The 23,560-nt window shown below is 51.9% G+C and overlaps 1 protein-coding gene across 7 annotated transcripts in view; it reads right to left on the reverse strand.

The window, feature by feature from the left end:
• Positions 1 to 23,538, reverse strand: part of CNDP1 (carnosine dipeptidase 1) — a 27,970-nt gene extending 4,432 nt beyond the window's left edge. For 3 of the 7 annotated variants that reach the window (XM_069568814.1, XM_069568813.1, XM_069568811.1), the window contains exons 1-10: positions 23,429 to 23,511; positions 21,074 to 21,822; positions 17,020 to 17,145; positions 15,360 to 15,509; positions 13,859 to 14,021; positions 13,124 to 13,212; positions 8,291 to 8,491; positions 7,026 to 7,110; positions 2,712 to 2,872; positions 1,305 to 1,469 (exon numbers count right to left, since the gene is read on the reverse strand). In XM_069568814.1, the coding sequence (XP_069424915.1) occupies positions 1,305 to 1,469; positions 2,712 to 2,872; positions 7,026 to 7,110; positions 8,291 to 8,491; positions 13,124 to 13,212; positions 13,859 to 14,021; positions 15,360 to 15,509; positions 17,020 to 17,103 (1,098 nt within the window). In that variant the 5' untranslated portion in view covers positions 17,104 to 17,145; positions 21,074 to 21,822; positions 23,429 to 23,511. Of the gene's footprint in view, positions 1 to 1,304; positions 1,470 to 2,711; positions 2,873 to 7,025; positions 7,111 to 8,290; positions 8,492 to 13,123; positions 13,213 to 13,858; positions 14,022 to 15,359; positions 15,510 to 17,019; positions 17,146 to 21,073; positions 21,823 to 23,424 lie in introns of all 7 variants that reach the window. The other 4 variants (XM_069568818.1, XM_069568817.1, XM_069568815.1 and 1 more) reach the window with 2 other exon arrangements.
• Between the last annotated feature and the right edge of the window lie 22 nt (positions 23,539 to 23,560).

Below are 23,560 nucleotides of genomic sequence, written 5' to 3' on the forward strand. Positions count from 1 at the left end.
TTCCTCCCCTAGACTCTCCAAGCCCAGCCCTGCCCCAACCTATCCTCTGCACAATGTCTGCTAGCATCTGGTTATTTGGAATTTTATTAGTTATGAACCATAATACAAGTATAACTTCATCTGATGACTGATGCCCTCCTTGGACTTATCAGTACCTTCATGACTATTTGGGGAACATCATGAATTTGGAAATTTCCCAGAAGTGAGAGCAGTTCTGAGCTAAGCTGTGAAGGAGCCTTGTCATCAGTGTCCTTCTCTTCCCTTGGCTCTGTTGGCTGCTACTAGGGAAATCCTCCGAGAGTAACTTCAGACTCTGAAATAGCCCTTCCAGGGAACTCCCGGGGGTCCAGGGGTTGGGTCTCCATGCTCTCACTGCTGAGCGCCCGGGTTCAATCTCTGGTCAGGGAACTGGGATCCCACAGACCGTGTGATGTGGCAAAAACAAAACAGAACAAAAACTCCTTCCACTCTTGGCTTCAGCAGATGTCAGTGGACACCTGTCATGTGGCCGGAACCATTCTAGGTGTTGGGCCAGCACCCAGGTGGTCACAGCTGTGAGCAAAAGCAGAATGGCCCTGCCCTCCTGGAATCTATATGTTGTAGACAGAGGGACAGTTAAGTCCACAAAGAAAGGGAGAGGGGAGGAGGGAAGAGGGAGGAGGGGAGGGAGGAGGGAGAGGGAGGAGGGGAGGGAGGAGGGAGGAAGGAAGAGGGAGGAGGGAGGGAGGGGGGAGGAGGAGGGAAGAAGGGGAGGGAGGGAGTGTGTGGATGCAATCAACAATAAAAGGGAGACGACATGGGGACAGAAAGGGATGGGATGAGGTGTTTCCTGAGCGCATTTATTCAGAGTCTACTTTCCATTAAACTTGAGCGAACTGACACTTGGTGGATAATTTAGACACTGAACTCCCGCCAGATAGCATTGTCATTAAAATGGCTGCGTTCAGAGAGTGGATTTCAGACAAACTGATGACTGCGGCTGCGGGTTTTTCCGGCTCAATCCAGCCGCAGGCAGTTAGCTGCTCCATCTGGATGGAAAACCAATCTTGCCTTCAAGTCTACCATTTAATCTTAAAATTTCCCATCACTCCAACTCCAAATGGTCACTTATCTGACTACTGTAATTGCTTATAATTGAGCAGAGAGAATTTCACCAAACTAAAATTTCTATCAGTTTCTTGACATTTGTTCCAGTCCCTTTTCTATTGGGAAAAAGTATGATACTTCAGTGCTAACAACTGAACTGCCCCCTACAGTGTGGTGTGCAGCACTCGGACGCAGTGCAGAACCAGGCACGCGGTTACCTGGGCCTCCACCACAGACATATCCATGTGAGGGACTAGACGGATGGAGAATTTTCCTATGACTCGGCCAGGAATGACTGTTTTGGCTCCAGGCTCATGAAACGCACCCTCAATCCCATGGATAGAAAGAGATGGGTACCTCCATAGGTGCATTAGAAGTTCCTCCTATGAGATAAAATTATTTATTACAGAGAAGAATGTTTCATTAAAACCCAGCTGAGTGGTATCACTTGTGTCACCAGTTTCTGTACGTCTGTGACACCGCTCATGACAAGCTAATTATCACCTCCTACTGAGACGGGTCTGGACGACGGTACCGGTGGACTTCCCCAAGGATCCAAGACCTGCCTGAGCCGCTTCCGCTGACCACAGCCCCTCATCACGCCAGCTCTGAAGTTAGCAGTTAAAACGGGGGCTCAATTATAAATTTCTGTCCCCAGCCATTCCAGTGATAACTTGTGTGGAGCTGCATTTTGTCTTCTTTGACAGAAGCCGTCAAAGAAATCTGCAGACGTTTGAGCCAGCGGCCCCCAGACAGCCAGTCTGAGCGAACAGATACACTTCCTGATAATAAACTCCTCACTTCTGTTCAGGGTCCCTCCCTCCCCTGGAGGCTCCTCCTCAGGAACCAGCCAGAGTGGCCCATCACTGGAGGGGCGGGCGAGTTTTTGTTTCTTAAAAGGAAGAAGAGAAGCAGAAGGAAAAGCAAAGAAATCTAAATTGGCCAGTGTGTGCGTGCTCAGTCACTTCAATCGTGTCCGACTCTTTGTGACCCTACAGCTACTCTGTCTGTGGGATTCTCCAGGCGAGAATACTGGAGTGGGTTGCCATTCCCTCCTCCAGGGGATCTTCCCGACCCAGAGATAGGATCTATGTCTCTTATCTCTCCTGCAGCGGCAGGCAGGTTCTTTACCACTAGCACCATCTGGGAAGCCCAGATTTGCCAGTAGCTAATGCTTTTGGCTCTGGGCTCATTTACCACACTGAGGCAGTGATGGAGAATTTACGGATTAAACCCTAAAGCTCTAGTTTTGTCTTTTTAAAAATAAATTTTATAAAAGAACACTTAGGGATCTTGGAACTGAAATAATCTCAGCCTATCTCAATCTCTAAATAGACAGGAAGCTCAACTCACTGGCTGAGGCTGGCATGGGCTTGAGTCTCATAAACCGACTGGAAACACAGGGCCGTGAGTCAGGCCACCCAAGGCCCATGCCGGACGGACCCCAGGAAAAGGGCTGGCTGATCTTGACCCTGGGATGGGACCCCGAAAGGGAAACCTGCCCTCATGAGCACGTGCTCCCAGCTCTTAGATGTGCAGAACAGCAGCGCATGGCAAACCAGGCACTGGGAAAGCACAGGTTCTCAGCATTCCTCTTTCAGATTACCCATCGAGGAGTGACCTACCTTGGTGTCAAACAGGAACCTCTTAACCTGGCTGCTGTTCCGGTACTCCTCCACGTCCAGGTCGATGTCCGCATACACCCTCTTCTCCTCTTCTGTAACAGGAGCCACGTGCTCATAGATCCCAGGGACCAGGATGCGGCCAGACGCGTCCACCAGGCTGCCTATGAGAGACACACAGGGGCAGGGGCGGGGGCAGTTGCAGATGTGCGGGGTCCTGGCCCTGGAGAGGAGCCTAAGGATGGACGTGATTGTTTCCGGCCCGTTAATCTGCTTCACCAGAGCCCCATAGCTCATAAGGTAAAAATTGTAATGCAGGTACCATTAAAGAACAAATATTCATTATAAAGAGGAAATTAAAGACCATATTTTATAATATACATTCATTATAAACAAATACAACCATAACTGCTCTTCAGGGATGTACTTGTAGATGCTGTGCGCTTATCCGCCCCGCTAGGGTCCTGAGTTATGAATTCCCCTTGTTTAGCCTAATAAGGGGTATCACATGTCAAATAAAAGATGCAAACTCATTAGTAAAATTCAAGTCAAAAATAAGTTGGCAATGTATGGCAAAACCAATACAGTATTGTAAAGTAAAATAAAGTAAAAATAAATAAATAAATAAAATAAGTTGGGCACCGACAGACTGGGGCTGGCTGTAACTGACTCACAATCAGCCTCTGTCATCCCTTGCTCCTTGGAAGAAAAGCTACGACCAACCTAGGCAGCATATTAAAAAGCAGAGACATTACTTTGCCCACAAACGTCCATCTAGTCAAAAGCTATGGTTTTTCCAGTAGTCATGTATGGATGTGAGAGTTAAACAATAAAGAACCTGAGAACTGAAGAATTGATGCTTTTAAGCTGTGGTGTTGGAGAAGACTCTTGAGAGTCCCTTGGACTGCAAGGAGATCCAACCAGTCCATCCTAAAGAAGATCAGTCCTGAATATTCACTGGAAGGACTGATGCTGAAGCTGAAACTCCAATGCTTTGGCCACCTGATGAGAAGAACTGACCCACTGGAAAAGACCCTGATGCTGGGAAAGATTGAAGGTGGGAGGAGAAGGGGACGGCAGAGGATGGGATGGTCGGATGGCATCACCAACTCAATGGACATGAGTTTGAGTAAGCTGGACATAAGTTTGAGTTGGTGATGGACAGGGAGGCCTGTCGCGCTGCAGTCTATGAGTCGGACACCAACTGAGCAACTGAACCGAATTTCTGTCACCCCACTGAAAACAACACAAAACTTAAAAGCCCCCCCCCAGTGACACAGTCACTGAGTCTTTAGCATCACTGAACCTAAACTTCTGCTGCCTGGCCCATCTTCGAGGACAGAGGTGAATGGCAGACAGACCTGCTGGCAACCCAGCTGGAAAGACACAGGTAGGAAACCAGCAGTGGGACCACCTGGGCCAGCCTGTGGGGCCAGCCGAGGCAGGCAGCACAGTCAGTGATGAGAACGGACATGTGTATCTGAAACGCCAAGGGCAGCAGAGGCCAGGATGCCCAGGGTCCGGGTCACGGTGCCCATTTAGCCAGACCTCACCTCTGAGAGGGGCAGGGGTGATTCAAACAGACATCTGAGACCCGAGGCTGTCATCTGAGCAGCTCACCACTTCCTCCAGCAGAAATGCCCCAGGGCCCAGTGCTGTAAATCTCTGTTTTCTCAGGATGGAAGTGGCCTTCCCCATGCCAGCTGGGGGGAGTGAGTATCTGATTTGTTTCAAAAACAAAGTGAAAGCATGTGCTTTTCATCCTGTTCATGACCCTGGTGGGACTTTTCCTAGCAGAGACTATGCCCTGGCAGGGCTGAATGGAGTTCCATGTCTGGGTGAAACCACAGTCTACCAGGATGTGGTGAGGCAATAGTGCTTGGGGTGGGTGGGGGGAACTTCTAAATGCAGTCCCAAAGACGTAGGGATGCCACACTTTCTGTGCAGGGAGGCAGTGGAGGATGAGTCTGATAAAACAGAGATTATTTTATCTCCCCCTACCCTGCAAAACAAAAATATTAAGTTGTATGCTATCTGAATTCTTCTGGAAACAATTTAAACACTTTAAAGAAAAATGGCTCGCTATTTTCTGTCTGAAGCCATCAAGCATGGAAAATACTGGCCAAGAGTTACACTGCAGGAAAACTAGAAGGCCTTAAAAAATACATGATAGATGAATAGGCAGACAGAAGAGAGGGCACAGACAATAGATGGATCTCACTATTTCACTGGGTAATGAAGTGGCAGGATGCACGAGGACAAAGTGACACTAAAGACTGGGGGCGACCGCCCAGCAGGTCTGCCGGAGGGCTGGTGGTTCCCTGGGGAGGCCCCAGGCCACTGGGACGTGAGCGTGCAGGGCTGAGGTAGCGCTGTGTCAAGGCGCGAAAAGGAGGGGTCTTTGCTGATTGATCCCCAGGGTGCATGCGTGCCAGGTGGCTTCAGTCCTGTCCAACTCTTTGTGACCCCAGGGACTGTAGCCCTCCAGGCTCCTCTGTCCATGGGACTCTCCAGGCAAGAATACTGGAATGCTTTCTGGCAATTTTCCCAAAGGGGCTTGTTGTGAAATTTGCACAAAGTCAATCTTTATCCAGGTGAGAAGGATCCAGATGTTGTGGGGTCTGAAGCTTGTCTAACCTGAGAACCTCTCTTTAAAAAAAGAAGCAAATTATGACTTGAATTGATGCTTTTGAACTGTGAGGTTGGAGAAGACTCTTGAGAGTCTCCTTGAAAGGAGATCAAACCAGTCAATCCTAAAGGAAATCAACCCTGAATATTTGCTGGAAGGACTGATGCTGAAGTTGAAGCTCCAATACTTTTGCTACCTGATGTGAAGAACTGACTCATTTGAAAAGACCCTGATGCTGGGAAAGATTGAAGGTCAAGGTAGAAGGGGACAACAGAGGATGAGATGGTTGGATGGCATTACTGACTCAAGGGACATGAGTTTGAGCGAACTCTGGGAGATAGTGAAGGACTGGGAAGCCTGGCGTGCTGCAGCCCATGGGGTCACAAACAGTTGGATATGACTGAGCGACTGAACAACAAGTTATACAGCACGTGCAGAGTCCCTACCAGGAGGGTGCAAGCCACCCTGCAGATGTAGCTTCCTTCAGCTCCACGATCCACCTGACTGCTGGGCTGTCCAGGTGTAGGTGAGAGCTACAGGTGAGTCAGGTGGGTGAGCTGGCTCCCTGGACACAGACACACACACAATTACATTCACCTGCATCCACCAGGCCCACCACCGGAGAAGTTAGGGATGAGGGGTGGGGGACAGCGAGCAAACTTGTTAGGGGAAACTCTGACTGAAACCGCCCACCCTGGCCAGGCACCATAGTAACCATCTGCATGAGTTGTTTTATGACAGGAGGTGCTGGTAAGGAATGCAGAATTAGCAAGCCACCACCAACCAGAAGAATTACAGGAAAGGTCAAAAGGAGGTGCCACTCATCCTACCAACCCCCCAGGATCCTCCTCGCTGGCATCCACCTTGGCTGAGTGATGCCTGTGCCACCAAGAAGGACCCTGAGCCAGAGTGATTGGCCAGAGAGCACCCAGAAACGAATCCCATCACCATAAAACCCAGGACAGCGAGCCACATGGCAGAGCAGTCCTCCTGGGCCTCTTCTCCTGCCGCTGTCTACCCAGGGGCCCTTCCCAGTGAAGTCTCTTGCTTTGCCAGCACGTGCGTCTCCTCAGACAATTCATTTCCAAGTGTTAGCCAAGGGCCACTCTTGGGCCCTGGAAGGGCTCCCCAGTGCTGCAACAGACTCACTGGTGTCCCTGGGGACCCGCAGGATGGAAGCCAAGAGGTGTGGGTAGACTGGGCACCGGCCCTGGATGCTTTTCCAGAAGGGTCTGTCCACCACTGTCCCCGAGGATGGCCAGATGTGTTGCGACACCCAGTAAATGAAAAGGGGGTAGTTTGAGAGAGGGTTTCAATCCATGGAAATAAATAACATGGGCTTAATAAGCCTCAGGAGTTTTAGGTTTTCCTCTGAAAGTGAAAGTTGATCAGTCATGTCCGACTCTTTGCTACCCCATGGACTATACAGTCCATTGAATTCTCCAGGCCAGAATACTGGAGTGGGTAGCCTTTCCCTTCTCCAGGGGACCTTCCCAACCCAGGAATCAAACCGGGGTCTCCGGCATTGCAGACGGATTCTTTACCAGCTGAGCCATCAGGGAAGCCCCAGGTTTCCCTCTGCTCCGCCCTTATTCTGGGCTGGTGTGAAACCGAGCAGGAGAGGGCTGAGTCCAACAGAACCACGTGAGCAGATTCCTTGAGGCTTAAAAAGTGAAAGAGGATGTTACCAAGAAGAGCGACCAGATCTGCCATGGGTTCGTTGAGGATCCCACCAAAGGTCCCCGAGTGGAAATCTTGATCCCGGCATTTCACCTGTAAGACAGTCAAAAAGAGCAGCTCCCACCACTGCCGCTCGACGACAGCCCTCCCCTGGTGCCAGACCCACCCAGGCGGCCCTCAGGACTCAGGAGGGTCAGCTGACACCCCCGCCGCGTTTCTCACACACGACAGGGGGCTTCATGTCCCACTGGCTCCCCTGAAACTGGTGTTGGCCCCCAGCCTCGCCTCCAGCAGTGCTGGGTCGCAGCCACCAGCCCCCCGGCCCACGGCGAAGTTCATGGAGCTGTGTCCCTCTTGATTCACCCCGTCTCTTACTCAGCCCTCCTTCCAGAGAAATTCTCCAAGAAACTGCCTTCTGCTTGTTCTCTCTTGCCCGCAGGACCCGTCTCCTTGTCTCTTCTAATAATCGCTTTTCCGCCTGCTCACCCGGATGTGAGCCTGGAGCCTCCTTCCTCTGCATGTGGAGTGAGACCCAAACGGCTCCTTCACAGGCTCCACGCGCTCAGTGCTCATCCCTCGAGGTCTGACCTTGGACCCACCCACAAGACCTAAGGCTTCTGTCTCTTTGGTACTCAACACTTCGGCGTGCTCCCAGCTGCTGAACTGGAGGAGGTCTGGAAGGGAATATCTTCTACAGATACCTCCCACAGCTGCCGTTTCCAGGAGGGCTGCAGACCTGTGACTCCATCCCCTTCACATGACCTTGGCCTTCTCCTGTGCACACAGTGTCCAACCAGCTCCCAATTTCTAATGAGTTTGGGTTTTTGTTGTTGTGTTGTTTTTTTAATCGTTTTCAGCTCCTTCCCTCTCAGCCTTCCTGCCCGGCTGGCCCTCCCCTGCCCTGCCATCTCATGGCACTGTCAGATGAATCCTTCACTTGCTCACTTAAGCCCTCTGCCTCCTCAGGCAGCAATGCTAACAAAGCATTTGGGTTGGCAGTGCTCCTCCGGGAACCCACGCTCTTATGCCTCCTTCTGGCCCCAGCATCTCTCCTGCATCCCCCTGGCCACAAACCCCTCTGCCTCCTCACTCCAGAAACGTGCACAAAGCACATGCATTCACTATTGGGGGGCTTCATGGACTCCCCCCAATCCCAAGACCCCGTGATCCCCCCACACTGGGTCAAGCACCCAGGTCAGCGTCTGCTCCGTCCTCCCACCAGGATCCCAGTGTGGACACCCCCACCTCCCTCACAGCAACGGTCGGCAGGTACCTCTACGGTGAAGTAGCTGTTCCCCCGCGTCCCGTAGATGAGCGCAGGCTTCCTCTGGCTAATCCACAGGTTGTCCGAAATCACGATGCAGTCCACACTGGAGAAGAACCCAGACTTTTCTTTCCGGACAAGTTCCTCCAGGGCTAGAGACCCGGCCTCCTCCATCCCTTCGATGAGGAATTTGATGTTCACCGGGAGATCCTGCATTAACAATGGGGCAAATTATGCTGCAGGAAAGAGTGGACCCCTTGCCCTTCACCTTTTGAAAACCCAGGACGTGTTTGTGTGTACCATAAATACGCTGCACTGTTACACACGTTCCCACAAACCTGTTTACAATGAGGCAGTTTTAACTCAGGTTGTGAGCAAGCCAAGGTAAAGGGCAATGAGGCAGGAAACTCGTGTTGGGGACCACGGATCTGGGAAGGGCGTTCCTAAAGAAAAGGCCGTGTCCACGGCACAGGGTTCTGCTCAGCCCTGCAGAGGGTCCCTACCCTTCCTCTCCCCAAGAGCACTTTTTCCAGGAAGGTTACTCCATTCCAGGTCTCTTTTCTGTCCTCATAATTCTGAGCATGATAAATGAGAGCTCTTTCCTTTGAAAGGCTGTCTAATGTTTAAGCCTCGGGATAATTTTTATTTCAAGTATCTGTTATTTTTCAGCTATGAGCTCAATCTGCCTTTTAACTTATTCAAAGGCTTTGATCTCGCAGCAAAATGGAACTTGAGGTTTTCTCTAGTTAATGTTAGGGCGCCTTTAAAATTTTTACAATGTGCCTTTCCCCCATTTGGTTTTGATCTTTTTGTGTCTTTATAATGTATAACTTCATATCTTTGAGAGCCACATGGATAGGAGAGGTCAATGACTTTTCCTGGAACACAAGGCGAAATGGGGGTGGTGGGGGTTGAAAAGTGATTCAGTGCAGATAAGGCAGCCCAAACATACTAATTAGTTCTGATGAGTGAGGCTGACTCGCCCCAGATGAACAAAGGCAGGATGAGTGGGGGATTATGTATGAGAAAGTAAGTGACCTTGGGTCACTCAGTTGGTTAAGGGGATTTGGGGATAAAGATTCGCTCAGTGCATTCCCTGAATATATTTCTAGGTGTCTTAGGAAGTCAAGCTAAAGTTCTGAAATTTTAATATTTGAAAGCTCTTTATCAACATTTAACTAGAAAACAATTGCTAAGGAGCAGTTGAAAAGCCTTGGAATTTTCTGGCAAAATGTGATTAATAAAATACAAGCCAGTAGCTATTAAGTGTCAGAGAAGGATGTGAGACCAGCATCCAGGGCTCTCTGCTCTGTCCCTTGACCCCCACGGGACCGAGGACTAGCTATGTCACCTCTCGAGTGACAGCCGCTTCTCTATGTGAGGCGGGTATTAATACTCGCCCTGCCTCTTGGTAAGATGAGCCAGAGAGGTTGCGTACATGTAAGTGCGCTGAACAAGACAGGACGGGGATGGGAGGGGACCAGGAAGCAAGAAGCCAGCGCTCAAAAAGGGCCTGGTCCCAGAGGAACTTTATACATGTAACTTCACTTAATACACTCAACAGGCGTGGAGGTGGAAATGGTCAACCTTAGATCACAGATGAGGAAAGTGAAGCTTGGAGAGATGAACTGATTTGTCTAAGGGCCATGAGGACTTCATATGTTTTGTTTGTGATTATGTAAGTTTCAGAACTGAAATTTAAAAAGCAAAGTAGCTTTTTACCTTCACACAGGCAGGGTGAATGGAGGATTATGTATTATGTATGCAGCGCTTCCCAGGTGGCACTAGTGGTAAAGAACACTCCTGCCAATGCAGGAGACATAAAAGACTTGGGTTCAGTCCCTGGGTCAGCAGGATCCCCTGGAGGAGGGCATGGCAACCCACTGCAGGATTCTTGCCTGGAGAATCCCATGGACAGAGGAGCCTGGAGGGCCACAGTCCCAGGAGTCAGACACAACTGAAGTAACTTAGCACTCGTGCATAGAAACTTACAAATATTGTTTTCCTCTTCTTAAAGAAGAAGAACAGAGAAAGAGAGGAGGAAACTGGTGAGGAAGGAAGGAAAGATAAAGAGACTAAGAAAGTAGAGAATTGAAGAGAAAGAAAGAAACCAAGGGCTTATTTAGAGGAGTGCATTAACAACAGGTCAACAGGGCCCGGCCAGAAAAATGTCCTGATTCATTAAGCTTGTCTTCCTCAGTGAGATAAAGCAGTCAAGTGGAGAGCACTTAAACCTTCTCTTCTGCTTCTTCTCATGAGAGAGAGTCTCTGGCATCCGATGAAATCACTTCCAGTAAAAAACAGAAGCAAAGCCAGGGCCTGCTCAATGGACAGGATTTGGGAGAAGCAGCATCAAGGATCTCAGCCTCGGGCATGGTTGGGCCGTACTTGCCTTGTGTTTCTCCTGTAGACACAGTGCCCAGAGATGGACCCCCACCCCAGTACCCCCCAGATAGGACAGCCCACCATCGCCATAGCCACTGTCATCAGCATCACCATCATCTCCATCCTCATCAGCACCATCACCATCATCTCCATCACCACCATCACCCATCCTTACTGCCGTCATCAGCATCACCATCGTCTCCATCACCACCATCACCCATCATTACTGCCGTCATCAGCATCACCATCGTCTCCATCACCACCATCACCCATCATTACTGCCGTCATCAGCATCACCATCGTCTCCATCACCACCATCACCCATCATTACTGCCGTCATCAGCATCACCATCGTCTCCATCACCACCATCAGCATCACCATCGTCTCCATCACCACCATCACCCATCATTACTGCCGTCATCAGCATCACCATCATCTCCATCACCACCATCACCCATCATTACTGCCGTCATCAGCATCACCATCGTCTCCATCACCACCATCACCCATCATTACTGCCGTCATCAGCATCACCATCGTCTCCATCACCACCATCAGCATCACCATCGTCTCCATCACCACCATCACCCATCATTACTGCCGTCATCAGCATCACCATCATCTCCATCACCACCATCACCATCATCTCCATCACCATCAGCATCACCATCATCTCCATCCTCATCAGCACCATCACCATCACCCATCATCTCCATCACCACCATCACCCATCATTACTGCCGTCATCAGCATCACCATCGTCTCCATCACCATCATCTCCATCACCATCGCCACCATCACCCATCATCTCCATCACCACCATCACCCATCATTACTGCCGTCATCAGCATCACCATCGTCTCCATCACCATCATCTCCATCACCATCGCCACCATCACCCATCATCTCCATCACCACCATCACCCATCATTACTGCCGTCATCAGCATCACCATCGTCTCCATCACCATCATCTCCATCACCATCGCCACCATCACCCATCATCTCCATCACCACCATCACCCATCATTACTGCCGTCATCAGCATCACCATCGTCTCCATCACCATCATCTCCATCACCACCATCACCCATCATTACTGCCGTCATCAGCATCACCATCGTCTCCATCACCACCATCACCATCACCATCATCTCCATCACCATCAGCATCACCATCATCTCCATCCTCATCAGCACCATCAGCATCACCATCATCTCCATCACCACCATCACCCATCACCATCATCTCCATCACCATCAGCACCATCACCCATCATCTCCATCACCACCATCACCCATCATTACTGCCGTCATCAGCATCACCATCGTCTCCATCACCACCATCACCATCATCTCCATCACCATCAGCATCACCATCATCTCCATCCTCATCAGCACCATCAGCATCACCATCATCTCCATCACCACCATCACCCATCATTACTGCCGTCATCAGCATCACCATCGTCTCCATCACCATCAGCACCATCACCACCATCACCATCACCCATCATCTCCATCACCATCGCCACCATCACCCATCATCTCCATCACCACCATCACCCATCATTACTGCCGTCATCAGCATCACCATCATCTCCATCACCATCATCTCCATCACCATCGCCACCATCACCCATCATCTCCATCACCACCATCACCCATCATTACTGCCGTCATCAGCATCACCATCATCTCCATCACCACCATCACCCATCATTACTGCCGTCATCAGCATCACCATCATCTCCATCACCATCATCTCCATCACCATCGCCACCATCACCCATCATCTCCATCACCACCATCACCCATCATTACTGCCGTCATCAGCATTACCATCGTCTCCATCACCATCATCTCCATCACCACCATCAGCATCACCATCATCTCCATCCTCATCAGCACCATCACCATCACCATCATCTCATCACCATCGCCACCATCACCCATCATCTCCATCATCTCCATCACCATCACCATCAACATTACTGTCATCATCAGCATCACCATCATCTCCATCACCACCATCATCAACATTACTGTCGTCATCAGCATCACCATCGTCTCCATCACCATCACCACCATCACCATCATCTCCATCACCACCATCATCATCAACATTACTGCCGTCATCAGCATCACCATCGTCTCCATCACCATCACCACCATCACCATCATGTCATCACCATCGCCACCATCACCCATCATCTCCATCACCACCATCAGCATCACCATCGTCTCCATCACCATCACCACCATCACCATCATCTCCATCACCACCATCATCAACATTACTGTCATCATCAGCATCACCATCGTCTCCATCACCATCACCACCATCACCCATCATCTCCATCACCACCATCACCCATCCTTACTGCCGTCATCAGCATCACCATCGTCTCCATCACCGTCGTCACCATCCTCACTCCCAAGTGCAGCCAGCACCTACCTCGTCCAGGGCCTTGAATGCGCTCACCGCGTTGATCCATGCTAAAACAGGTCCTTTGTTGTCTGTTGTTCCTCGGCCATAAAGTTTTCCTTTAAAGGTGGGGGAAGAATTTTCAGAAAAGCATGGATGCCTCTGCCAGGTTGAGTGAATCAAAAACAAAAGTAGACTTGCAGATAATTGTTTGAATCGGGTTCTCTCTTTTTCTAGGCAGCAGTCTTGCTCTGAACTCACAAAGTATTATTTCTTATATACAAATAGTACGCTAGTCAACAAATGGAAGCTAATTGAAAATATACAGAGCCCTTTGGCCTTAATAGTAGTTACCTATTTTTATCCAAATTCATTGAAAAAGGCCCAAGGATTTGTTGCAAAATATCAGGTAACACAGGGTTTCACTCTGAGATTTTACAATTAGCAGGGGAAAGGAAAAAGGTACACAGGTGTCTCCATTAATCTTTCTTCTTCTTGTCTTTATAAAGCATAATTACATCTGATGTTTTTAAAAAAGAAAGTATGTGAAATCCAAGAACTCCCATCCTGGGGACTTAATTCACCTAGGGGCACAAAAGCTCATAGTTTCTTTCATAAATGAAAGAAAATCAGCTTCGTTGAACCAACTGGCAAACCATGAGTGCTGCATTCTGTCCAATCCTCACAACCACAGGTAAAACCTGGAACCTGAGGCAGAGCTGCATCGCAAAGCCTTAAGCTCTGGGAGCGATCCTTTGCACTGACCGTCCACCTCCGTCAGCGTGTATGGGTCCGTGAGCCACCCGTCCTCCTGTCTGGCAGGCTGCACATCCAGGTGGCCGTAGTAGCACACGGTGGGCTTCTTGGGGTCACTGCCCAGTTCAGCCAGGAGGATGGGAGGCACTGGGAGGGTCTGACTATCAGGCAGCTGCAGAAGGAAAAGGGATGGTTCAAAAAACGTGACTATTCAGTTCTTCCGGAAAATTCAAAGACACGGCACTAGGAGTCTGTTTCTACCCCCTGGTCCCTGGAGAGCCCCATCATCTTCATCTGACTCTTACGGGGGTACCACAAGGCACTTCTAATGAAAACATCATGAGAAGTAAAGTCCTTCCTCAGATACACACTGACAAAGAGTAAACTCAATTGAACATGTTCTTCCATAGGAGAGCTTGCCCAGTGGCTCGGCTGTAAAAGAATCAGCCTGCAATTGTGCAGCTGCAGGAGACACAGGTGTGATGCCTGGGCTGGGAAGGTCCCCCAGAGGAGGGAATGGCAGCCCACTCCAGTATTCATGCCTGGAGAATCCTTCGGACAGAGGAGCCTGGCAGGCTACAGTCCATGCAGTCACAAAGAGTCACACACGACTGAGTGACTGAGCACACTCTTCAGTCTGAACCCAGACTCCACCAGCTCCAAGCAGGCAGACACAGTCCTGGAGACCAGTCTTTGCACACACGTCAGCGCTGAAGCAGCGGACATTGGGAGGTTCGAGTAAAGGTCCATATGTCCCCGTGTGAGTGTGTGTGTGTGAGACAGTGTGTGTGTGTGAGACAGTGTGTGTGTACATGACTGTGTATGTGTGTGAGTGTGTGAGAGTATATGTGAGTGTATGTGAGTGTGTGTGTGTCAGTGTGTGTGTGTGAGACTGTGTGAGTGTGTGTGTGAGACTGTGTGAGTGTGTGTGTGAGACTGTGTGTGTGAGTGTGTGTGTGAGACTGTGTGAGTGTGTGAGTGTGTGTGTGAGACTGTGTGAGTGTGTGTGTGAGACTGTGTGTGTGAGTGTGTGTGTGAGACTGTGTGTGTGAGTGTGTGTGTCTCTGTGTCAGTTGTGTCCGACTCTTTGTGATCTCACGGACTGTAGCCCGCCAGGCTCCCCTGTCCATGGGATTCTTCACACAAGTCCTTGTCTGGAGCGGGTCGCCATGCCCCCCTCCAGGGACTGCCCCCGAGGGGCAGCAGTGAGCCTTGATTCTGAGAGGTCGGGTCTTTTAAGGAGGCATTTGCGCTTAAGGGAGAGGGCCCTTGGGAGAAACGCAAAGCACGTGAAGGCCGTGAACAGCACAGGTGAGGGGCTTTCACGCGCCCCCTTCACCTGCCCCATCTCCCCCTCGGTCTGGCAAGACAGGAAGTCAGTGCCACAGCCTCACTGCGAGTGGAGACGACGGGGCGGGCGGGGGGACTGAGGAGCTCAGGGAAGCCCCGTCCTGGCCCGGGAAGGGGAGCCTGGCGGAGGCGGGAGGCGGGGAGGAGGGGGCACCAGCACCTGCTGAAAGCCCGCGTCCACCGAGGCCACGCGGGCTCCCAGGCCCCGGAGCCGGTCTGCGGCCAGGCCCACCATGCGGAGCAGCTCTCGTCGCAGGCGGGGCGCCGGCTGCACCGAGTCGCTCTCGACGGCCACCCACTCCTTCAGCGTCTGGGAGCAAAGGCGACAGGTGGTTAGCGTGGGGGGGTCATTATGTCTGCTCCCCTGGGGCACACCTCGCAGGAGCCCGGGGCCCCTCTTCTGACCTGGAGACCCAGCTGGAGGTGAGAACAGGAGCCCGGGGGAAGGACGGATGGGGGAGCCTGCCTCTAAAGCCCGGACCTGGGCCCCCAGGCCTCAGCCCCCACGGAAGGGCCGCCCCATCCCCCGGCAGGCTTCTGAACTGAGAGCCTCTGGCCACCCGCTCGAGGACTCGGCTTCCCACGAACACCCCTTGTGGGTCACTGACTCACCTCTCTCTTCTCTCCCCACTACTAATTCCAGCCTATACTGGACAACACCCCAGTAAAGTTGTGAAAACCCAACAGGCATTTTCTTTCTTTTTTATTTTTAATATAAATTTATTTATTTTAATTGGAGGTTAATTACTTCACAATACTGTATTGGTTCTGCCATACATCAACGCCCCCACGAGGAAAGAGCCCATGAAGGCCCAGCTCAGGGCCAGCAGTCTGGAGATTCTAGTGCTCAAGTATGAACACCGGGGTTCAGTCTGTTTGCACAATAATATTCCTGACGTGGGCTGGTTGGGCCAGTGAGCAGACACAGTGTGGGAGCTCAGAGTATTCCTGGTGGTGGAGGCGGGTGGGGTGTGCGGGGGTGGGGGGTTGGGGGTAGGAGAGGCAGCAGGAGAGGGGTGTGCCAGGTGGGACGGTGGGTACAGTGCCCCCCAACCCCCATGACTTTCTGCTCCCCAGGCCTCCCTCACCCCCGTGGTCCCTGCTCACCATGTCTCCCCCCGACACACATGCCCACACCACGTGCAGACGGCCACGTGTCATGATGAAGCAGAGAATCGTAAAGGAGGCAGTAAAGTACAGAGTGCACGTGGGCTACCACGCAGACAGCCTTGCCACAAGCTTGGCAGGACTCTGTCTGGACTTACAGCTGCTGTAGCAGCTGGTGATGTAACGGGGACATTTCTGGCAGGTTTGTGGGTGGAGAGGACCTTGGCGAGGGACCCTCTGAAGGGGAGAGGAGGATGGGCCATCTGATGATGGTCCAGGGTAAACAGGGACTCACCAGAGCTTCCTGGTCATCCCTGAATGGACATACCTAGAGCAGACGTGCTGGGAATGCCCCCTTTTAGGAGGAATGGCCAGGAGGGATCTCTTACCTAAATCTAACACACATTGAATATTTTAATTCAATGAGGAGCCATATGCATTTTAAATAGAATCAAGTTGTCAGGAAAAGAATGAGATGGTTAGATAGCATCACTGACTCAATGGACATGAACTTGAGCAAACTCCCAGAGATAGTGGAGAACAGGGAAGCCTGGCAGGCTATACAGTTCATGGGGTCACAAAGAATCGGACACGACCTAGTGACTGAACAGCAAGTTGTCAGGAAAAAAGAAAAAAAAAAATCCACACCTCCCAGCAAGTTCTCCCAGCTTCCCAAAGTGCGCTGAGAGTTTGGTGCATGTCAGGCCTCTCACCTGCACAAACTCATCTTGATGGAGGTCAATGTACTGGAAGACTTTCTCCAGCGGCCCAGGGGGCGGGGTGGACGCGGAGAACATGCCTCCCACCAGCAGCAGCAGGAAACCGAGGAGAGACTCCGCCTGCGAGTGGGCGACAGCGGGGGACCATTTAAATTAAGGACCAGGTTTAGGACTTTCCCTCTCTCAAATACTTCCATAAAGTTAATGTTATCCAACACAGCTGCTGTCCGTCTTTTGAACTGAAATAACACAAGGGAGTAGAACGGGAGATGTATTTTTGCTACATCTTTTCACAAACACTTCCTTTGCAATGCTAGAGAATTTTAATAAGACAGAAACCAAGTTAACTTGTCTTTAAGCAACGTTCTGTTCTTTCCCTGATACAATCTTCTGGGGCTTCCTGCAGGTGGCGCTAGTGGTAAAGAACCTGCCTACCAATGCCGAAGACGTAAGAGACACACAGGGGGTTTGATCCCTGGATCCGGAAGACCCCCTGGAGGAGCGCATGGCAACCCACTCCAGTATTCTTGCCTGGAGAATCCCATGGACAGAGGAGCCTGGCGGGCTGCAGTCCGTGGGGTCGCCAAGAGTCAGACAACACAGATCAGTTTCCTACATCCCAGGTGTCAAGGGCAGTGTCAAGGGCAGTGTTTATAGGAGAGAAAGGTGTGAGTTAATGATATTAATTTGAAAATGAAACATCAATAAAATTTCTTTGGGTAATCACCAAAGAAATCTTTGGTAATCTTTCACTTTACTAGAATATTTTGTAAGGACTGACTAAAATCCTGTGCAGTGTTGTAGGGCTTCGTGCCATCCACTCCTGAGGTCAGAATACTCTAAGAAGAAGTTTTACAAGATTTGAGCTGATAAATAATATGGCAGGACTGGCAAGCATGTAGGCACTGCTGGCCACGGTCTCTGCCTGGGAGCCCCTGACCCACGGTTTTGCAGCTGGGTCTCTTTCTTCCTTTGTCTGAGACCCCATTACCTCCTCCCACCCTACCTGTGAGCCCTTTCTGGTCTTCCTTCTACCCCTACAGAAGATTGCAGGCTGGGGGCAGAGCAGGAAAAACAAACAAACAAACAAACAAAAACAGGTCCAGAACTGAGTAGAGCTTCCAGGTTGAAAACTAAGCTAATTGTCTTCCTCCTCTTCCTTCTGGATTGGTTCTGTACCATTTTGAAATAGATTTTATTTTTCAGAAACATCTTAGGTTCAGGCTGCTTCTCCCCTTGGCCTCTGATTCCAGGCGAGTGAAGGTGAGGACTTGAGTCTGGAAGATAAATAACTGCTGCTGCTGCTGCTGCTAAGTCGTTTCAGTCGTGTCTGACTCTGTGCGACCCCATAGACAGTAGCCCACCAGGCTCCCCCATTCCTGGGATTCTCCAGGCAAGAACACTGGAGTGGGTTGCCATTTCCTTCTCCAATACTACAACTCAATAATAAAAGACAAACTAACCTAATTTTTAAAATGGGCAAAATATTTGAATAGATACTTCTCCAAAGAGAATACACAAACGGCCCACTAGCTTGTGAAAACATGCTTGACATCACTGCCACCAGGGATCTCAGATCTAACCACAATGAGGCAACAATTCACACCACTCAGGATGGTTAAAACCAACAAGTCAGATGACCACAAGGGCTGGCGAGGGTGTAGAGAAACCAGAAGCCTCATGCATGGCTGGTGGGGATGTAAGATGGCACACGTGCGTTGGGAACCAGTCTGGCTGTTCCTTCAGTGGTTCAACAGAGCCACTGTACGACCCAGCAGTTCCACTCCTAGGCAAGCGCCCAGGACGGATGAAAACAGACATCTGCCTGAAAACCTGTACATGTTCGCTGCAGCACTGTTTGTATTGGTCAAAGGTGGAGAGAAAAACCCAAATGACCAGCAATGAATGACTGTACAGACCAAATGTGGTAGAGACACTCCATGGACTATTACTCAGCCATGAAGACAAATGAGGTTTTGACATGTGCTACAAGACGCGTGAACTGGAAGAAACAAAAGGCTACACTTTGCATTTATCCAATTACATGAAATGTCCAGAATAGGTCAATAGGGAGACAAGAGTAGGCTGGTGGTGGCCTAGGGCTGGGAGGACTGGGGGTGGGGGTGGGATGGGGGGAATGGGCTATGCCTGCTGGGCTGGGGGGTCTTCTCCAGCGATGAGAATGCTCTGAAGTTGACTATGACAGTGGCTGATCAGTCCTGAACTGCCTGGAGGCCACTGACTGCACACTGTGAATGGGCAGAATGCGAGGGAAATGAGCCATATTGCAATACAGTTGTCATCAAGATAATGCTCATAAACATAAGCACCCACGCCACAACAGAAATGCATTACTGAGTATGAGAAACGTGTACAGACGGAGCCGGGGAGAGGGGCCAGTGGGTGTCGCGGCGAGCTGAGCTTCTCCGCGGACGGACGGCGCGCTTGGCCCGGCAGACGGCGCCGCTGAGCCGCGGCCTCGCCGAGCCGCGGCCTCGCCTGCTCTGCTCGCAGCTCACCCGACGGGAGCGAGCGTCCCTGCGGCTGGGGGTCCCGCGTCGGGGGCGGGCAGAGCCTGGAGCCGGGGCTGCGGGGACCCGCCGCGGGGGGACGGCGAGAACCGGGAGGCCAGCTTTTACAGCTGAGCCATCTAAATGAACTGATGAACTGTTATTTTTGTTTTTCATCCAATTTCCATTACAAAAAAGTATTTGTTGCTCCTCTCTAGTGAAATGTGAAAGGAAAATCTGAAAAGGAAAAGGAAGCCACGGGAGAGGACGGAAAGCCTCGGCGGTGACGCCCAGAGCACTTGCAGAGGGAGGGGCGCCGACGACTGGCTTGTTCCCCAGACCGGGTCCTGCGCGCACGGCCTGCACCGCCGCCGCGCACGGCCTGCACCGCCGCCGCGCACGGCCTGCACCGCCGCCGCGCACGGCCTGCACCGCCGCCGCGCACGGCCTGCACCGCCGCCGCGCACGGCCTGCACCGCCGCCGCGCACGGCCTGCACCGCCGCCGCGCACGGCCTGCACCGCCGCCGCGCACGGCCTGCACCGCCGCCGCGCACGGCCTGCACCGCCGCCGCGCACGGCCTGCACCGCCGCCGCGCACGGCCTGCACCGCCGCCGCGCACGGCCTGCACCGCCGCCGCGCACGGCCTGCACCGCCGCCCCCTCACCCGGGCGTTTTCTCCTGTCGTCTGCCTCTTCCATTTCCGTTTGCCTCCCCTCTCCATTCGCCATCAGGCCCGCGGGGGCCGGCTCTGGGCGCTCATCCTGCCTTTAGGACCCCGGGTGAATCTCTCCTCCTGAGCCTCGTGTCATAGTCATGCTTGACCTGAGCGAGTCACTCACAAAACCCTGGGCCTGAGAGAGGGCACCCCTGGCCTGGCCTTGGAGGGAAGGAGTCCCTGGAGAGGAAAAGTTGCAGGCGGGGGTCCAGGAGCGGAGCCAGATGCCCAGGTCATAGTGTCCTCCAGGCGGGGCCGGCACTGGGCTGCTCTGGAGGCTCCTGGGAATTCCAGCTGGGTGTTCTGAGATGAGACCTGGAGTTCCCGGTGCCCATGGGCTGCGTCCATTTAAACGTAAGGACTTCTGACTTCTTGAAGTACCCACCACACCTCTGCGGTGACCATCCTTCACCCATCAACCGAGCTTCACTTCCTCAAAGCCTGGCCCCACCATGGACACAGGCCTGGAGGGTCTCTGCTCTAGCCTGCCTCCCGTCAAGAACAGGGGAGAAAGTTAGATGAGCTGTGTGCTTAGCAGACAGTGGCCTTGGAATGCCCCTGGGCTGCCTCAACCAATGACGCTTCTCTATCTCCTGCCAGAAAACAGCAGGCATTTCACGAGGAGGCTGGGTTGTCCTTAGCTTCTCGTGTTGAGCGGCATGAAGAACAGAAAATGAAAGCATTCTTGCCTCCCACCCCACACAGCCAGGGACCAAGAGTGGGTCCCCTGAGTACACACGACGGCCCATCAGACAAGCCCTTTTCTGTCCGTAAGCAATTTTAGTGCCAGGGTCCACCCGGATGCCCAGAATGCTACTTACCAAGGCTTTCAGAGTCCCACGTGATGGCTTACAGCTGTTTCTCTACCTGTGTCAGCTTTGATGAATTTTATGATATAGAAAAAATCAGCCTAGTTGAATCTCATCATGAGAGGATTAAAAAATAAAAATTCCAAACCAAAAAAGCCGGCTTTGCTGGATTCTGTTCATTCCCCTGCAGGCTCTGAACTGAGCCAAGGACTCCTGCAGAGATGAGCCAGTTCAGCAAGCCCGTGAGGGCGGGGCTTTCAGGGGGCAGCCTGGGCACGGCCCTGGGCCAAGGAGCAGTTTCAAGGAGCCGGCCTCCCCAGGAAGCCCCAGGAACCGCCAGTTTCTCCTCCTTCTCGTGGGCTTGGATGGGTGAGCCTCACCTCAGAGAGCTTGCTGTTGGTGTTCAGTCGCTCAGTCGTGTCTGGCTCTTTGCGACCCCGTGGACTCCAGCACGCCAGGCTTCCCTGTCCTTCACCGTATCCTGCAGTTTGCTCAAACCCATGTCCATCATGTCAGTGATGCCATCCAACCATCTCATCCTCTGTCGTCTCCTTCTCCTCTTGCCTTCAATCTTTCTCAGCATCAGGGTCTTTTCCAATGAGTCAGTTCTTCACATCAGGTGGCCAAAATATTGGAGTTTCAGCTTCAACATCAGTCCTTCCAGTGAATTTTCAGGACAGCTCAGCTGAGCCTCATTCCCAGACCCAGAGGCGATGCCTCATGCTGCACGCAGGCGGCTGGGACACCAGCACTGGGCTCACCTGTAGGTATCAAGTCAAAAATAACACACCAGTCAAAGAACAGGCGGAGGAAGGGTTTATCCCTTGCAACAAATAAGGAGAACACTTAAGGGATCTTTCTCAAAGGAGTGTCGCCCAGAACAGAGATTTTTGGGGAGTTTTAAGCTAAGGTTATGTGCATCTTCATGAAGGGGCTGAAACAGCAGAATTCAGCAGAGAACTGGGACCAAGGTAGTTGATAGATGATTGAAGTCATGAAGGTCAGAAAAGGTCAATATTATCATCCCTCAGATTCCAGTTGGTCTGGAGGTGGAGCTAATCTTTACCTTCGGGCTAATCTTTACCACTGAAGCAGGCCTGGGAGTCTTTACAACTGATTCCTTATCTTTGCTGTTGTTCTGTCTCTCCTCTGATAACGATCATTTGTTCCCACAAGATCATGAATTACTGAGAGCATGGTGGCCAAGCTTAGGTCCCAAAATGACTCGGGCAAAAATGGCTTCTCTTCTGTCAAAAAGCTGCGTTGGATTCTTTTCCTTCAGGACCCCTACCCTACATGCCCACGTTGCTTCCCCACGGTTTTCTTGGCTCTTTTTCTGAGACTCCTGCTACGGCTGGAGTCTCTCATATCTCATCTGCCCTCCAGCTGTCTTCACTCTTCTGTTTTCCACCCTGTCATCCCTTTGCCCTACTTGCCAGGTGAATGCCTCAGTCCCACCGTCCAGCTCATTCATTCTCTTTTGCGGCGGCCAGTCAGCACTGACATCCTCTGCTGAGTTACTGCCGTGACTGGTTCCATTTTCAGGGTTGCTAACTGGTTTTATTTTATATGGGCTTCCCTGGCGGCTCAGATAGTTAAAAACAAACAAAAAAAAAACACACAAAACTACCTGCCATACAGGAGATCTGGGTTCCAAACCTGGGTTGGGAAGAGTCCCTGAAGGAGGGCATGGGAACCCACTCTTGCCTGGCAACCTCATGGACAGAGGAGCCTGGCGGGCTACAGTCCCAGTCCATGGGGTCACAAACCGTCGGGCATGACTGAGCGAGTAACCCACTTTCATCATTATTAGGACAGGACTGGTAACAGCAAGGTCAAGGTGATCAGGGGTGCGAGGCTTTGTGTGACCGCCCCAGCACAGCACTGCCCCCAGCACAGCACTGCCGCAGAGGTCCTTGGCCCTAGGTACCCGAGAAACTGCAGAGCTGAAATCTGTTAGTACCGAGACTCCGGGCGCGCTCTCCGGAGCAGCTCCCGGCCCTGGCCCGGGTCTCTCTCCCTCCCCGTCCCGCAGCCCGTGGGGAGCCCATCGGTGCCTCCCCCACCACTCTCCTCTCCTTTCCCGAGGCCCCCATTCCCTCCACGTGCTCTGAAGCCCATTCTCTGGGGGTCAGTGGGGGACAGCGCCCCCATCTTTATGTGCCTCCACAAGCTGAGTGCGGTTCTCAGCGCTTAGCGTGTGCAGAGAGGCCCTGATGTCCAATCAGAGCGCTTCTGAATAGGGTGGGGGGCGGGTCGAAGTTGCTTGAAAGACTCATTGAGAGGCAGAGACTTGGGGGTTAGGGGGCCAGCGGGGGGTCTCTGGGGACAGAAGCCCCTCGAGTCCAGGTGTTTAGAGTTACCTACAGTCTCCAGAGCGGCGCTGGGGCGGGGATGTCCTCAGGCTCCAATTCTCCCCCTCCAGTGTTTCTCCATCTGCCCTGAGACACTCAGAGTAGACGTTTAACAGTGAGTCTGGACTCTGTCACATGGTCGGTG

The sequence above is a fragment of the Ovis canadensis genome, chromosome 23 (assembly GCF_042477335.2).
Source record: "Ovis canadensis isolate MfBH-ARS-UI-01 breed Bighorn chromosome 23, ARS-UI_OviCan_v2, whole genome shotgun sequence".
In the NCBI taxonomy this organism is placed as follows: Eukaryota; Metazoa; Chordata; class Mammalia; order Artiodactyla; family Bovidae; genus Ovis; species Ovis canadensis.